We start from the raw sequence: 18,645 nt of genomic DNA, 5'->3' as shown, positions 1-18,645 counted from the left end.
AAAAACATGTACATGATTATTTTCTCAACTATTTAAACACTTATGATCTTATTCATGATAATCAGTCTGGCTTTTGCCAGAATCACTCCTGTGAAACTGCACTTGTATCTTTGATTGATAAATGGCTGAAAGCAATAGATCAAGGAGAAATGGTGGGCACCATTATGGCTGATTTTCGTAAAGCTTTTGATCTTGTAGACCATGAAATTTTGCTTCAAAAACTAAAAATCTATCAATGCAGTGAAAACTCCCTAAACTGGTTTACTTCTTACTTAACCGATAGAGTGCAAAAAGTATCTTTAAATGGTCAACTTTCTGAAAGTAAAAATATTAATTGTGGAGTACCATAAGGCTCTATCCTTGGGCCTCTGTTATTCATTCAATTTATCAATGATTTACCTCTTAAGATTGGAACTTCAATTTCTTCCACTGACCTTTATGCAGATGATACTACACTGTCTGAGATTGGTAAAACCAAGACAGTACTTGAAAATAACTTAAAAATGCTCTCAACAGACTTCAAGTATGGTGCAAGGAAAACAGCATGATCATAAATACAGAAAAAACAAAAGCCCTACTAGTTACAACACAACAAAAACAAGCAAGCTAGATATTGACAAACTCCAGGTTCTATTTGACAACGTGAGCCTCAATATGACCTCTCAAGATAGAATTCTTGGTGTATTCGTGGATAACAATCTTACTTGGTTTTAATTCACATTAAACATATTTCAAAAAAGGTTAATTCTTTTCTTTGGCTACTGAGGAAAATCAAAACATACATTCCTCTTCAGTATAGGGTCATCTTTTATAAAAGTTATATTCAGCCATATCTGGACTACTGTAATGTAATTTGGGGTAATACGTCTAATTCAAACATAACAACACTTTTAAGACTCCAAAAGAGGGCTTGCCATTTAGTTCTAGATCAAAATATAGAAAATTTTCAGGATGCAATGAATAATATAAAGGTTTTAACAATACATGAAAGAATAATTCTTAGAAAGGCCAAATTGATGTATAAAGTATCCAGAATAGACATTCCTGTCTATCTAAGCAATATCTTTCACCAAAGAGATGCTGATGGCATTCCAAATTTAAGGTCCATAAGAAGAAAAAAATTACATTATACCAAGGCCAAAGAAGGAATTGTTTAAAAAAAGTTTTCAATATACTAGTCCACTGGTATGGAACAACATTCCCAGCGACATAAGGCAGGCTCCTAGCATTTCATTTTTTCACAATCAATGTCTTAAATGGATGAAATCTTTAGAAAATTGGACAGTTATAGTGCAAAAAATACCACCTGCTTTTCTGTAATTTTACATCATTTTCGTAGCTGAATTTTTTAAATGCAGGATAATATTTTATGTTTTATATATGTTTATGTTTTCACTGATGCCTGTGCATGTGTTCCAGGCTGGATACTTTGAATTTTAGAATTACTTAAATTATTTAGTGTCAAGCCAGACTCTTCACATCATGTTTTATATACTGTATATATTGTACATAACAGACAGAAGGCCTCAAGGTACATTAGTTCTGTAACTAACTGAGTTACCTTCTCTAAATAAAGTCTTTATTATTATTATTATTATTATACTGTGCATGAAAGAAAGTGGTTGGGTCTGACAATCAGGGGCTGTAACTCTGCTAAATGATGTTGTTGAAGGCTGACAATCGAACTCTGCCAAGATTTCAGCAATAACAAGCTGAATACCAAATCTGCATAAAATCCAACAATAATAAGGAGAGTATGTGTCTGGAAATAAAAGCTGATGGGCCTGAAAAACAGGGCTAAATGAAAAGGCTGAATGCTGACAAATTACAAAACAGCCAAGGTCTCATCAATATCATGCAGCATACCAAAATTGATTCAATCTAATATTAAGGGACTTATCATATGTACTTCCTTACAAGATCAACTACAAACAACACAGACCCTTATATGTCATCACAAAATGCACTGGTAGATCAGGGTCTATGTACTGTTCTACCGATTACTCCTAAAAAACTGCACAGACTCAAATCTGCTGGCACAGTATGCAAGAGCAAATGTTGGTCTGTGCAGTTTGCAGGAGGACTCAACTAATAAGCAAGTACCATATTTACCACATATGTTGGGACACCATATTTGTTGGGACACCATAAATTAATTTTAAAAGTAATTTTTTGTGCACTGTATGTTCTGGGACACATCGTTTTTTTCGAGTCGTAAGTTGTGGGACACCTTTTAAATCATTCGAAAATTACATGTCAGAAATTGCAATCCAACTGAAATTTTATTTTTTAAATATAAAACTGTACTTGAGATAAAACTCTTTAATCCACTGCAGCAGCATCTCATCAACACAACCCTTCTCCTGCACACGTACGGTCTATTATTTTGGTACATGAATACTTTTTTAACTTTCTCATACCGTGAAAAATTGTTGGAGGCAACACACCACCTGAAGTGGAAACTGCAAGAACAAAAGGAAGATTTTTTTCAAATCTGCACTGGTCTTGCTAATTCTCACACTTTTGATGCCCATCTTATCATCAGTCCATCCAGGAATGCGATCAAAGTACACTAGAGTTTCATCCATGTTAATGATCATATTGTCGGCGAAATGATCTGTTTCTCTTCTGGCCATCATGAATTCATCATGTTGATTTTATTTTCTCCAAATCTTCTGGATGATGCTGGGTCATCGATGTTTGCACACGAAGCACTATATTGTGCTACTTTAAAACTGTTCCATTGTTTTACTTTATTGTCAAACTTTTTGTGAATACTGTTGAAAAGGAACCAAAGTTAGCTTCCATATCTCGGCCGTCTTTGTATATTCAAAGCTAAAAAAATAAATCAGCACACTTAAAAGAATCCAGTAGTTGGCATCTGAGGTCAGCTTGCTTTGCAATAAAATAACCTTTGTATTGATATCCTTTAAAAAAATTCGGCTTCCAAGTCCAAAGTTGGCTTCCAACATCTGCTTGCTTTGTAATAAAAATAACCTTTGTCTTTGATGTCCTGTCGGCAAGTTCAAAGAAGTTTACTGCTGGCTGCCAGTTGTGTTTATTTACCACCAGGGTTTTATATGTGCTTGGCATCTTTAGTAATAATTAATACAAAGGTGCACTGATGTCTGCGGGTAAATATTAATGATACTTATGTAACCCACGCTGGCGAAAAGATTGCCACTTGCACTCAAGTGAATGTGTTTTCAAATAATGATTTTTTTTTCTTTGAGATACTGGCATGCAGTATAGTTATCTCCTGGCCTTAACGAATTCATCACATGATTTTATTTTCTCCAAATATTCTGGGTGATGCTGGGTCATCGACATCTGTGCACAAAGCACTATATTGTGTCACTTTAAAATTTGTTCCATTGTTTCAATTTATTTTCAAAATTCCCGTGAATACAGTTGAAAAGGAACCCAAGTTTGCTTCCATATCTCAGCCATCTTTGTATATTCAAAAAAAATAATAAAAAATCGGCTCACTTCACATAATTCATAGTCAACTTCCGATGTCGGCTTGCTTTGCAATAAAATAACCTTTGTATTGATATCCTTTACAAAATAAAGTAACCGATGTCGGCTTCTGAGATTGCCTGCTTTGTAATAAAAATAACCTTTTGTCTTTGATGTCCTGTCGGTAGGTTCAAAGAAGGAGTTAACTGCTTGCTGCCAGTCGTGTTTATTCACCACCAGGGCTTATATGTGCTCGTTATAGTAAGGATAATTATGTAACATTAGCTGGTGAAAAGACTGTCACTTGCACTCAAGTGAATGTGTTTTCAAATGATGATTTTTATTTGCAACATATTGTCATACAGTAGACCTGGATATAATTCAATATTGATTATTTTGCACCCAACACTGTGTCATGCGTGAATGGCGTCTTCAAGATATCAGTTGACTATTTCCCTCTTGTACGCGATTTTGTTGGCTCCAGTTTTCAGTCAGATAACATGTTCAAACCTTTGAGCACAACCACACACAACTGTTTCTCAGTGTTCATGTCAATGAACAACATGGTGTGTGGTATCGGACATAATTGATACACGCTACAGTATGGAAGCCTATGCTACTTATACGGATTTCGTGGAAATATTTTATTCTTTAATGCTCATGTTGAAAAAATGAATAACTGATAACAACACAAGGTTAGTTTCTTTCTTTTTATTATCAATTAAGCGTTTTATTTATCTATTTTATTGCGACGTGCAGTTGGGGGGGGGAGCACAAATGCAATACAAATTTATTTCATTTCTTAAGTCTTGGGACATATGAAAAGTGAAAAAAATGTTTCACCATAAGTTCTGGGACAGGAAAAAAAATAATTATTTTATAGTGTCCCAACATATGCGGTAAATACGGTATATACAGTACCTGCAGAAACTAAAGTGAGTGGGTCTAACAATAAGTGGCTATAACTCTGTTAAAATGATGCTGTAGAATTCTGACAAATGAACTTGTCCAAGGTTTTATCAATGCAGTATCTAGTTGAAATTAAATAATAATAAAGGGTGTTACTGTTCAGAAATGAAATTGGGATGGACAGACAGACCCAATTTAATGCCCCCATCTTTTCTATTAAAAATGGGGAATAATAATGAAAATTTATGAAAAATGCAATTTATAGGAAGAAGCACAAAAGCACCATGTAGCCCCTCCCACTGCCTTAATGGAATTTTTAGAAAAGTTCTATTGCAGGCACAGTTGGTTTTTTTGTGATAACCTACCACAAACTGAGAACCCTTGACTTGGGCAACATAGGTGCAGTTTGAAGACAGGCGTGCATGCTCCTTCCATGGTTCATCATTATCCTTCCAGTCTTGAAAACCCCTCCCGCAAGAAAAGCAAACAACTTTATCAGGTGCTCCTAAAACATCAAATGGAATATATATTTTTAGTGAAGCTCAAGAGTTGCAATATAGTGACAGATACACATATAATTATACCAACATTTCATGTGATGACATCAATTTACCGAGGCACACTGCAGAGCAATCGACTTGATGAAGAATTAAGAGATGGCAAGTATGTTATCTAAGTATAATTCTATTTCCTCTACTAAATTACTTATATGGTCATGTGTTGAGTTCAAAATTACGGTGATCCAGTGACTCGACAAAAGAGCGCACGACAAAAGAGCACTGACAAAAGAGTGCCAACATAACGGCACTGATAAAAGGGCGCCGACAAGAGAGCGCTGACAATTAAGTGCAATAAAGTGAAGTTTCTTTTCAAAGTTTTGAGTAGAAATTAATTATTGAGCTAAGAATCAATGATGACATTTTGCATATATAGTGAAAAGTGTAGTACAAACTTTATTTGTAAAAAGTTTATTAATAAAGAAACATGGATAAGATCGAATCACAGAAAGGAAAGATTATTGGTCGACGGCTACAGATATCGCAAAGACAAATAAAATGCTGATGGAAGTACGTCATGGAGATGCTGCAGGAAAGATGGTTGCCGTGGAAGGATGAAAGTGTTAAATGACAATGTTCTGTCATCACTGGGACACAATCACGCTCCGGATCCAGCTAGAAACGTAGCAGCGATGGTTGTGTCTGCTACAAGTAGACAAGCAGTGGAAGGGGTGGAAAAACCAAGGCAGATTATATAACAAACTAGAGTAGGAATTTCAATGGAAGCTGCACCTCATTTACCATCATATACTGCATCACAACGTACAATAGAAAGACAAAGGAAACGTACACAACCCTGCCATACCCTAATCCACAGAATGTTGTGGAAATAATGATTCCCGAAACTCTTCAAACGTCAACACAAGGATCTAATTTTATCTTGTGGGATTCAGGAATGAATGATGAAAACAGAATCCTGATGTTCGGAACAATGGAAAATATAAATGGTCTCCAATCAAAAGAACATTGGTTTGTGGATGGAACTTTCAAAGTTGCACTAGCACTTTTCTATCAGGTTTTTACAAACCATGCTCTAATTGATAGTAAGTCAGTTCCATTGATTTAGGATAAAGCAGAAGCAACATACAGACGAGTTATGGAAAGAATTAAGGAACTCTGACCTGCTTTGAATCCAGCAAGCATTATGTGCGATTTTGAAAAAGCGACACTATTCAGTGCATCTCGTCGGTTGCCTTTTTCACTCAGGGTAATGTATCTGGAGAAAAGTGCAAGAATTAGGTCTCTCCCAACTTTATCACGACAACAAGGAATTCCATATGGCAGTGAAGATGATACTGGCCTTGAGTTTTGTGCCTGCAAATGATGTCGTTGCTTCATTTGACAATTTGGTGAAGGCTAGTCTGGAAGAAATTATGCCACTTGCAGATTATTGGGAGGATACGTACATAGGAAGGCGAAGAAGAAACCATAGAGCTTTGCTGTGGATATGTGGAATGTGCATGATCGCGTTAATGAAAATCTTCCACATACAAATAACTTTGTTGAAGCCTGGCATCGGGCATACCAACAAACTGTTGACTGCAATCATCCATCGATTTTCAAATTGATCAACCATTTCCGGTTGGAGCAAGATCATGTCGAAATAGAAATGGAACGTCATCTATCTGGAGTGATTCAGCCACAAGCTTCTATGAACAAATATGTCCAGCTCAACAGAAGGTTACAAGCACTTCTTCCAACATATGCTAACGATAACATGATGGATTATCTACAAGGCATTGCCCACAATTTAGAAATTTAAATATAAATCAAAGTATGTATACGTTATTTAAGTGATTTCTAATCTTCAAAATTTTTACACTTCATTTAAGTTATTTATAATGTTTTAATATTACATTATTTGTATAACCTGCACTATTGTATCTGGTGCTATTTTGTCGGGTAATCTGGCACTCTTTTATTGGCAATTAAAGGGCGCTCTTTTGTCGGCACCCCTATGTCAGTGCTCTTTTGTCGGTGTGCCCAAAATTACTGATATTATGTGTTATGTTCCAAATTACTGATATCATCAAGTGCTAAGTTCAAATAGTTCAAGCAGGAGATTTATGTTCCCCATGCATGAGGTTGGCAGTTCAATAGCCAATTTTTATTAAATATAAATGCAAAATTAATTCAACTTTTATCAATAAAAATTTCAAGATCAGTACAATTCTTTAAAAATACTAAAAAAGTTAAGGATTTCTGTTAGCTTCTTGAAACAAAAATGATTAATGTAATACATTAATGTTATACAGCAGTAAACTTTAGAGCCAATAAGTTCCAACACATAAACACTTATCAAACAGGCATAACAAATTCCATTTCAAAGATGTAGAAATCAATGTGTATTCAGTAAACAAGAAGCTGACCATGACCTTCACGGTGAACCTAGCCCTGAGTTTAACTTTCATTATACTGAAAGCAAATCTATTTAGCTAGAAAATGAAAGTGTATATTCAAGCTGTATTACAAATTTGAAGGTGGGACAAAATGATACCTAAACAAAAGAAAAGGAATGCATATAAAGGGTTTGATGGACCTATGAATGGATATGCACATGGATGCCAACGTGAAGATGATCTTTCCACTAAGGTGGTCTAAACATTACAAAGCTTGGTTGTTTGTGCTACAAGGCTCCCACTCCATGCACTTTGCTCTTCCCCAATTATATAAAAAGACCACTGTATTAATCTGTCACAAAAGCTGCAATATCTGTATCTTCTATTTGTCCAATTGGAATATATTATTGTAAAAGCTTAAATGGTATAAATCTATATGCATCTTAGAAAATTAAACAAGTTGCTATAGTAAACACAGTTGGTTTTACTGACTGATAGGTTTTGAAATGTAACTAGCTGACAGGTTTATGTATATTATCAATGTGTATAGTAGGATGCATATCAGTATGGGCTGAAAAAGAGGATTCAAGGTGATGTAATGGCAAAATTAGTAAGAAATATCTTTTCATGGAAAGGCCCTTACTGGGGTTGAGCTGACTCTTGAGCCTCTTGAGATGGGGATCAGTGGATGGGGTCATAACTAGCAGTGGGGTTAAAACTGCCAAACATTTGGTTTATTCACCCTTCCTGCTGCTTTCTTTTTTCCCTTACTTTATTCCAGTAGATTCTCTTGCATGATTTGTTCCCTGCAGTGCACATTGCAGGCATATTTTGCCTCACTCTAATCCACACTTGACAAAAGCATACATGCTTTGCCAATTAGTGAATTTTACAGAACTCATTTATGCAGTTGTTGTTGTTGTTGTTCTAGGGTTTAACGCCATTTTCAGCACAAGATAGGCTTATAATACATGGCGGCCACAATAACTGGTGGAGGAAGAACCCTGGAAAACCCAGGGAAGAACCACCGACCCACGAGAAGCTACTGGCAGGCTTTCCCACATACCCACGCTAGCCGAGCCTTGGACTCAAACCCACGTAGACAGAGGTGAGATGGCAGTGATCCGGAACAGTGAGCGCTTTAGAACACTCAGCCACTCGGGGCCCCTATGCAGTTTTTGTTTTGCACTTTTTAGTAAATCCCATTAGTGTCCAAACATGGGTTGATACCCAGTCATTCTGATATATCTTAACACTATAAGTTTTAAATCAAAATTTGTGGCATTGAAAACAGCACTTAATGGCTAAAATGAATGGGCTGGCTAAAAGAGTAGCTGTCTTTTTTTTTTTACAAACATGATATATGATGGCCCCACCCACCGCTACTGCAGATATTGTTTCAAATAAAGGAAATAATGCAGTGAATAATAGGAAAGGAAAGATCAATCAGGAAAACAAAGCACCTCAGGTTAAACTGTTCAAAAGAATAAATGATGAAATGAATAAGTTTGATAGCATGTACTGCCACTGATGAAGTATTAAAAATTAATTAGATCCTAGGGAATACACAGGAATATTTGACAAATTTTGACAGTGTAGATGTATGACATTATTTGACTGAGGTGAGATTAAAAGATGAGAGACAAACCAAAATATATTGGCAGAAACACCTGTATAAACAGTTGTTAATAGCTTTATTTTATTAATTTTTTCTTTTGCTATGAATCAAAATGCCACCCGTAATGTTTGGCTGAAGTATGTGACGTAGAACTGATATTACTGTGCAGAAACCATTTTGATTCTTTCAGTCACAGTGACTTTGTTATTTGGACTAAACATCGAAAGGGTTATCTGCCATCCCAAGTGAATGTCATTAAAAATTTTTAGGAAAACATAAATGATAAAATTAAGTTATGTGCAACCCATTTTTCTTCTTTCAAAGTAACTTTGACCTTTGACTTTTCAAAACCCCAAACTGATATGGTTATTCATTACCCACAAGTTACAAGATGTCAACAAATTTGGAAATGGTATATGGTATATAACTTATTACTGTGCAAAAACAATTTCTTTCTTTCAGTGATTGTGGCCTTGACCTTTGGCCAGATGCAAGTTCTCCACAAAGTCTGGTAGCTGCAGATGGTGGAGAACTCAAATTATTGTGCAGAAACCCTTTATTTTCTTTCAGTCACAGTGAAATTAACCTTTTTTTAACCCATGTGTTTGTTGTTTTGGGGTTTAATACCATTTCTGGTAGAGGAAAACAGTAAGAACACAGGAAGCTACTGGCAGCTTTCTCACATACACACAATGGCCGAGCCCAAGACTCAAACCCAAGTGGACAGAGGTGAGATGGTACTGTAGTAATCAGTAAAGGTGAGCACTTTAGACCACTCAGCCACCTGGGGCAAGTCTATCACAAAGTCTAGTAACCTCTGGATGGTGGACAACTTGATTTATATTGCTGAAACCAACTTGGTAACACACAGATTTATAAAGAGATGGATACATGGATGACATCATAATACAGGTGCATAAAAACAGAAAGCTTTGTTTTCCTTCAATGTGTACTTTGGTTTCACTATTTATAGATAAAAGGATCTTATACATAAACACCCACATTTGTCTTTCTTTCTTTCTTTCTGACTGTACAGCTTGCCAAACAAGAGGGTGCAAGTACAAAATTTGCAGCAGCATCACAATTGTTTTTTAAAAATTGGGGTGGGGTGGGGGTGTATTTTGTCATGTTTGAACTTTCTTTTAAACTCGCTCATCCCAATTTGTATATATATATATATATATATATACATACACACACACATGCATACATACATACATATATATATATATACACACACAGTGTGACCCCACTATAGCGTGCTCCGTTATAACACAAATTCGGATATAACACTGTTGCGGCATGGCTCATGAAATTTTATATACATGTATTTTTCTTGCACATGAAAAAATTTCTTTCTGAAAAGTACGAAAAAAACGTAAAAAGCTTATTATCATTTTGGGGAAGAGAGCATGAATAATACAAGATGATCGTGGCTTGGATCCTGAAATTTTATATGCATTTTTCTCTTACACGAAAAAGTATTTTTTTCTTCTAAAAGTACGAAAAATAACGCATAAAAAGTTTATTCTGGGATCACATAGGTCTTCACTAATCATGCAAACTTGGATTGTTTTTCCCTAATGGCTGCAAAACATACCATGTGGCAATTTTTTCTATTAGCAATGTTGTTGGCTGTTTAAACTTTTATATATATAACAATTGGTTTGGAGTGCAGAAATTCAGAGGCCCCATGAAAGGAAGCCACAAACTGGGTATAAAATGCACTGAAATTTATCTTTTGTTACTTAAACAAATTCTTTGTCCATATTGACAAACTATCTAAACAGTGCGTTGTTATATCATAATCCGTATATCTTGACGTCTAGCATGAGTTCTGCATGTTGTGAAATATCTGCTTTTTTGTTGTTGACATTTCTGGTAATGGAGATCAATCCAGATGAGGCACTGTCTGGTAATCTATCTTTCATCGGATTTTCGGTTGCTCGCTAGTAATTAATATATTTACAAAGACTGACATTTTTGTATGTGGATGGTAAGTAAAATTCCTCTTCTTTTCACTCAGAATTAAATCCTTCAGAACATTTGCATTTTCTGTAATAATCCCTGTCATCAGAACACCTACGTCTCTATCATCCGTTGACCCTTTGTTAATTTTCAGACACAAATGTAAAAAAAAATATAAAAAAATAGATACATCTTACTTATTGGTTTATTTAATAGGCATGGAGGGACAGTAACTAGGATAGTCCAAACAACGGCCAATTCCTTTTTAAAAATGTACCCAGATACAATAGTTTGCTGAAATTTCAAAGGAAACGGATTACCTTTGAAGCATCGATTGTTATGAAAAGTACTTGGCAAATGGAAAACATACCAGTCTCAATCATGCAATACAATTATTTGATGTTGCCACCACAACAAGAAATGGGCATTTGTTTGGTTCTCCAAAGCTGTCCTTTAGTGGTGACTTCAATAGCGCATACACCCTTCATCGAAGAAAGCCAACTACAATCTTTCAATAACAACAAAGAACTTTTTTCAAAGGAAGTCAGTACCAAACTTAAATAAAACTGATGGAATCTGATAGATTTTTGCATTTTCCAACATGACTGGAACACGTTAGCTGTGTTGTGAAGTTTCCTTTTTGTAGGGAAAAAGTGTATGCTTACGAATGCTACCAACGGTGGCTTAAAATGCAAACTAACTTTTACCAACTTGGAATGCTCTGAAAAGTAAATCTGATTTGTCATTCGTTACGTGATTGTGCCACGTTTTTCCACTGAATTCAGACCAGTATGACCTGTTACAAAATCATTGAATATTTTAAAGCTGTGTGCGTGCATATTTTTGATGGAAGCACTTGTATTGTGGACTCATTGCATATATTGCATATGATGAGGTTCGCGGGTGAGTACACGGTGTTTATATATAAACAGGATTCACGTATATGTACCAATTCGTGGTTCTCTAAATAAAGTAAACTATTACATGTCTTCTCTGTTTTCACTACAGGTGTATTTCTCATTTAATAAGCATCAATTTAAGATGGTAACTGTGCCAATGAAGCACGTATTTTACCGCTCGCATTTATTACCTACACAACCCCCACCAATTTTTGGGGGGTAAATTTTCTTCAGCTAACTGACCTGGTTGCTTATAACATGGTTTGGTCTATAATGTGGTCGGATTCTATGGCTCCCAACTACCTGTTATAGCAGTGTCACATTGTATATATTTAAACTGTATCAAAATGGTAATATTTTGATGACCTTTTTTAAGTAGGCCAAGTGCTCTCAATTGTTTCCAAACATACTGCAAGCAAACAAATCATCACAAATGCTACATTATGTAATGAGATAAGAGATTATATTTTGAAGGAATGGTATCCACAATGTAAAATGCAGTGTATGTTAAAAGTTCCTGTCAATATTACTGGCTATAAAAATAGGAATCTCATGTACTTACTTCTTAATATGAATTATAGAAAATAAAGTTAGAAAACATGCAAGCAGTACAGTGTGACCCCGCTTTAGCACGCTCCGTTATAACACAAATTCGGATAAAACATTGTTGTGGCATGGCTCATGAAATTTTATATACATGTTATTTTTCTCGCACATGAAAAAATTTCTTTCTGAAAAGTACGAAAAAACGTAAAAAGTTTATTATCATTTTGGGGAAGAGATTGTGCATGAATAATACAAGACGATCGTGGAGTGGCTCCTGAAATTTTATATGTACTTTTCTCGTAAACAATAAAAAGTTTTTTCTTCTTAAAAGTACGAAAAATAAAGTGTAAAATGTTTATTCTAGGATCACATAGGGCTTCGGCAATGTCACAAACTGTGATTTTATTTTCCTAATTGGCGGCAAATTATAACATCTGGCAATTTTTTTTTTTTATTGGCGACATTGTTGGCTGTTTAAACTTGTATATAAACAACCACTGGTTTAGAGTGGCTAAATTTAGAAGCCCCGTGAAATGAAGCCACAAGCCTGATATAAAATGCACTGAAATTTATCTATTGTTACATAAACAATATTTTTGTCCATATTGAAAAACCATCTTAACAGTGCATTGTTATATCATAATCTGCTCATGTTGACATTGAGCATGAGTACTATATGTTGTGAGATATCCGCTTTTTGTTGTTGTTGACATTTCTGGTAACGGAGATCAACTGGACAAGGCATTATATCATAATCTTTTGTCAGATTTTCAGCCGCTCGCTAGTAATTAACATGTTTACATAGACTGACATTTGTCTGTGGATGGTATGTAAAGTTGCTCTTTTTAACACTCAGAATTAAATCCTTCAGAACACCCACATGTTCTGTACTAATACTTGTCATCAGAACAGAACACCTGGGTCTATCATCCATTGATCCTATTAAATTCAGTGGAAGGCAGCATCACTCAGTAATGACAAATGTAAAAAAAAATCTTACTTGTTGGTTTATTCAATGGGCAGGGAGGAGCTGTAACTATGATCGACCAAACAATGCTCAATTCCTTTTTTAAAAATGTACCATATAAAATAGTTGGCTGAAATTTCAAAGAAAACATTACCTTTGAAGCACTGACTGTTATGAAAACGTACTAAGCAAATGGAAAAAAAATCAGTCTTAATAATGCAATACAATTATTTGATGTTGCCGCCACAATAAGAAACATGATTTGTTTGGTTCTCTAAAGCTGGCCTTTAGCAGTGACTTTAAAGAGCATGCACATTTCATCAAGGAAAGCTAGTAGCAAACTTAAATAAAAGCAATGGAATCTGATGGATTTTTGCATTTTCCGTGACTGGAACACATTTACCATGCCATGTAAGTTTCCTTTTTGCAGGGAAAAAGTTTGTGCTTACAAATGCTACCAATGGTAGCTTAAAACACAAATTAACTTTCACTGATTTGGGACGTACTGAAAAGTAAATGTGCTTCATCATTCGTTATGTGATTGTGCTATGTTTATCCACTGAATTCAGACCTATATGACCTGGGACAAAATTATTGAATATTTTAAATCTGCGTGGATTTTTTCGATGGATTTACTTGTATTGTGGATTCAATGTATTTGATGAGATTCGCGGGTGACTACATGGTGTTGATACTCTATTCATGCTATACTTAAGGCATGTAAATATAAACAATATACACACATATGTACCAATCCATGGTTTTCTAAATAAAGTAAAATATTAGATATGCCTTATCTGTTTTCACTACAGGTGCATTTCCCATTTAGTTTGCATCGATTTAAGATGGTAACTGTGCCAATGAAGCATGTATTTTACCGCCTGCATTTATTACCTATCCCCTTCCTGCAAATTTGTTGGGCTACATGCATCAATTTCTTCAGCTAACTGACCTGGTTGCTTATAACATGGTTCGGTATATAACATGGTCATGTTCTATGGCACCCAACTACCATGTTATAGCGGGGTCACACTGTATTTTCATAATTCTTTCCAGTAAATATCATCGTTTATTTTTCTTTATTTCTCTCAATTTATCAATGACCATATTGTCACTGTAGGTGTAGTGTTATTGTTTCAATTGTTAAAATTTCCACAGGGTCACTATTTCTAGTGATGATGATAAACAGGTTTTGGTCATTAATCTCAAACTGCTCAAAGTTATAAAGTAAAAGGAAAGTTAAAAGAAAAACTTAAAATCGTGACCAATGACCTTGACCTTCAAGATCATTGTGGTACACGCTACACAACACATAATATGGCTTGCAGCACACCAAACAGTAATCATACAAAAGTATACCAACTTTCTCTCGAATGGCTTTAAAGTTATAGAATCATGAGATAAATGTGACCATAAACTTAAAATAATAATTCATGACCTTGATTTTGAAGATAGGACCCTAAATGTTGTACTGTACACACCTTCTTGTAAATATACACTGGTATAACAAGTTTCATTCCCTTACCTCACTTGCCTCTAAAGGAAAGTACTTAAAATACTGACCAATGATCTTGACCATCAAAACAATATCAATTTTTGGTCAGTCTCTCCTTTTGATTGTACCTCTGCCAAAAGGTCAACCAATATTTAATTCAAAGATACTTGAACCATGATGGATCAACTCTGAACCCTTTATCACTTGTAAAACCTCAATAAATATCCAGTGTATCCCCCAGGGGTGTAAAATTGAGGGTACAAAAAAAACCTAGGTGTCAAAACTGGGGGTCAAATAAAAAATGTGGTGGTCAAAAATGTACTGACAAATTTTCATACGACTCGTACTTTTTCGGCTTGAAATAGGATATTGCAACTTGCACAACATACTCTCTCTCTCTCTTTCTCTAAACATACAAATACACCAACATGCACAGTTAACAAACAAATGCATTGTCCATTCAAAGAATAATTTTATTAATTCATTTTTCTTTTAAAGTCGTACTTTTAACAGTCTCCTCAACAGTATTATAACCCAACACATTACATATAAGCCAATACAAAAAGCCAAATAAATCTTTTTAACCAAATGGGAGTTAATTTACTACCTTTCATCAAATGTGTACTATCATAGGTTTCATTGTACTTTGTCCTAGAACACATTTATCCAAATATCAAGGAGGATACTGATTCATCTTCTTTCTAATAAGTTACACTTGAACTTTAAGATCTTTCTTTTACTGCAGTAAAAGTTAAAAACCAACAAAATCTGCAATGACCCGCTGACTTTGTAATCCAAATAACGCATTTGTCTCTATAAGTTTACTGATTTCTTTGTTGTGAAATAATGTCTTAGGTTATAATGTGTTCTCCAGATATCTTATGGCGAACGAGGGCCTATTTTTAAAAATTTTAAAATCCTGTCACGAAAGGATTATTCACTTTTGCAGTCTTTGCAATCACGCGATCAGAAGTCACACTGGTAATCATAACAAATATTCCAATCAAGAGAATAATTTTCTCCATTTTTCAATAAAGTTAGATCCACAGTTACTCTTTTGTGTTCTGCTTCTTTCACTTTCTTCGCTAATGCTTTTTAGTGTATGACATTTTAATCTGGAGATCACTTTCTAGTGCAACAAGCCTTGATGTTAAATATCTAGAACAGCTTGCTGAGCTCAATGGAAATCGCAAGAAGCTCATGAGATTAGGGGAAGCTACTCCATCATAACATTGCCTATGCTAGGCTGGTTCAGTGTTTTATATGTTCCCTGTGTTGCACTTTGCTATACGAATAGAGGAGCGCAAGGCAGGGAGCAAACAAAGTGGGGAACCAGTCAATGCCTATATGCGAAGTATATACAATGCCATCCATCATCCAATGCATTGGGTATTAAATAAATCATGATCATATTATGAAAATTCTTTGCGTCAAAAAAACGCACGGTAACAAAATGTGTGCATCAATTTTCTCCAGTGTGCATCCCTGACGCACAAATGTGCGTAAAGGGAAACACTGAATATCCCACCTATGGCATTAAACTTCAAATTATAACAATTAGGTAATTGTTGTTCAGCTTTCATGTACACATGTCAGCCATGGTAATCAGATCAGTGCTCACTCAGCATGCATCACTGCAACAGATACAGTCCCCAGAATATTTGTTATGACTGGTTTCTGTAATGTTTTTAAACAAAACTGAAATCTTCTCATTTTTAATAGCAGTAGATTTCAACAACAAAAACGGAATGTGCAGTTGATGCTACCTCTAAAATCATGGTATTTTTTGTCCTACCACTGGCAGAATCACATGTAAGCTTCAAATCTCTCAGATATGCTAAAGAAACATGTTTTTGAACACTGAGTGGAACAGTGGAGGAATTTTGCTCTCTATGTGTGTCAAGTTTCTTATCTTTGTTTCATAAAGTTTTAAACTTATAGAACAGAAATGAAACTGTGGAAGAAAGAGGGACTAAAATGAAAATAATGAGTCAAATATTTACTGCAAAATGATGGGGAATACAAAATTGGATCTAGCAATTTAACCAATCAGAGCACAGCAAAGTGAGAAATTATAGAATAATTAATAATATTTTTAATCTCTGATACCATATTATCATTCATACCAAAGTAATAAAAACCAGCAGATGCAAATTCCTCGGAAGTATTGGCTGAAGCTCTCCATCTCTTGGGAAAACTGTTGACCCTATCCATGTAGTCTGCATATTTTGGGTACTTAACCTGCTGATGGCAACTGTAACTGTTCTTTTTTGCATCTGCGACCCGAGTCACTGCAAAATCAATTAATATCATAGATTTACTGCTGATTGCACACATATCAACATACTATATATGCTTGCTTAAAAGTTGAGTTAAACTGCAAACAACACAAACCATGATCTGTAGTCACATAACGTGCCAGCAGATCAGGATCTATGTGGTAAGTTCTACTGATTATTCCTAACAAACTGCATAGACCCACATCCGACAAAGTTTGGTCCATCAGTGTGATGTATAAGTAATGTTATTGTCTAGAAACAAATTTTATTCTTTAATCACATTAACCGTAACATCTGACCCCAAACTGACAAGCTTCTTTACCACAAGCTATCAACAAAATCTGGTCCACGTATGTAATGTACAAATGATGTAAATGTGCAGAAACTACTTTTCTTCTTTCAGTCAAATTCACCTCTACATTTAACATTTTCATCAAAATCAACAGGGTTCCTCCTTACCCCATGAGCAAGTTGCTCCCCAAATTTTGGTAACTATATGGTGAACAACTTGGGTTATTGTGCAGAAATTTTTTCTTTCCGTCAGTGACACTGACCTTTGATTTTGTTTAACCCCAAATCAATAGGGATCTTTCTTACCCCAATCCATCTACAAAATTTGGTAAATGTAGATGTGGAAAACTTAAGTTTTTGTGTGAAACCAAAACTGTTAACAGATGGGTTGAAGGCCAATATCATAGCATAAACTCCATTATATGGTGAGCAAATAGGAAATGAGAAAAATGATGATACAGATGTTGGTGACACTGAAATGGACTCTTAACTGTTTAGAAAATGGCATTGTTTATATTCAGAACAATGCAACATAATGAAATAGTCATCATGAAAGTACCTTTTGACTTCCATGTGCAGTAAAATAATTCATAAAGAGTTATTAAAAAAAACTAAAAACATTTGTGAGTAAAATATTTATATTTATTTATTCATTAAAAAATTTGACATTCTGAAATGTACAAAATACAATTTTATTTCTTGACATATTGATGTAATTATTTATTAAATCCATTACATATTAAATTGATTATAACATGTATATTTTTATATTAATTTATATACTAATTTATGTGATATTTGTAAAAAAATTAAAAGAATTAGTAAACAAAAAGAATACATGTTCAATGTAGATTTTATAGCAACTGATTTTTCTACAGTCTGACAAAATTCTTTCCAAGATAAAGCATAATGTGTGTAGATCTTACTCATAATCAAACTAATCCAAGACCTTTATGATATAAATCTTTTTTACATGAACTATCAATGGTGGCTCAGTGGTTAGCATACTGGAGTCACAAAAAAAAAGGGTGCAGGTTCTACTACCAGATCAACCAGTACTGTGGTTTCTCCTTGGGCAAAACAATAGCCTTGGCACTAAAAACCTACTTGTGTTGCTGTGGCATATTAAACACCAAACCAAACCTTTTTAGCATAAGCAAGTTTTATCAAAACTGGATGAGACATATGGTCTCCAGATAGGTAACAATCTGGGATAATAAGAAGCAAGATCACCTCATTAATATGCATGGATGTTACTTATTAACAGAAACTGTCAAAGAAACTATCAAGTGGACTCCCACACTTAATAAATAACTAT

General features: G+C 34.8%; 1 protein-coding gene across 2 annotated transcripts in view; it reads right to left on the bottom strand.

Annotated features, from left to right (window-relative positions):
* Positions 1–18,645, bottom strand: part of LOC149806913 (uncharacterized) — an 89,681-nt gene that overhangs the window by 52,716 nt on the left and 18,320 nt on the right. For both annotated transcript variants that reach the window (XM_089959620.1, XM_089959630.1), the window contains exons 6-7: positions 16,884–17,048; positions 4,734–4,873 (exon numbers count right to left, since the gene is read on the bottom strand). In XM_089959620.1, coding sequence (XP_089815746.1) covers positions 4,734–4,873; positions 16,884–17,048 — 305 coding nt within the window. The remainder of the gene's footprint in view (positions 1–4,733; positions 4,874–16,883; positions 17,049–18,645) is intronic.

The sequence above is a fragment of the Sinohyriopsis cumingii genome, chromosome 1 (genome assembly GCF_028554795.1).
Source record: "Sinohyriopsis cumingii isolate HCF-2022 chromosome 1, ASM2855479v2, whole genome shotgun sequence".
NCBI classification, from domain to species: Eukaryota; Metazoa; Mollusca; class Bivalvia; order Unionida; family Unionidae; genus Sinohyriopsis; species Sinohyriopsis cumingii.
The sequence above is the reverse complement of the archived record's forward strand: the minus strand, read 5'-3'. Positions and strand labels throughout refer to the sequence as shown.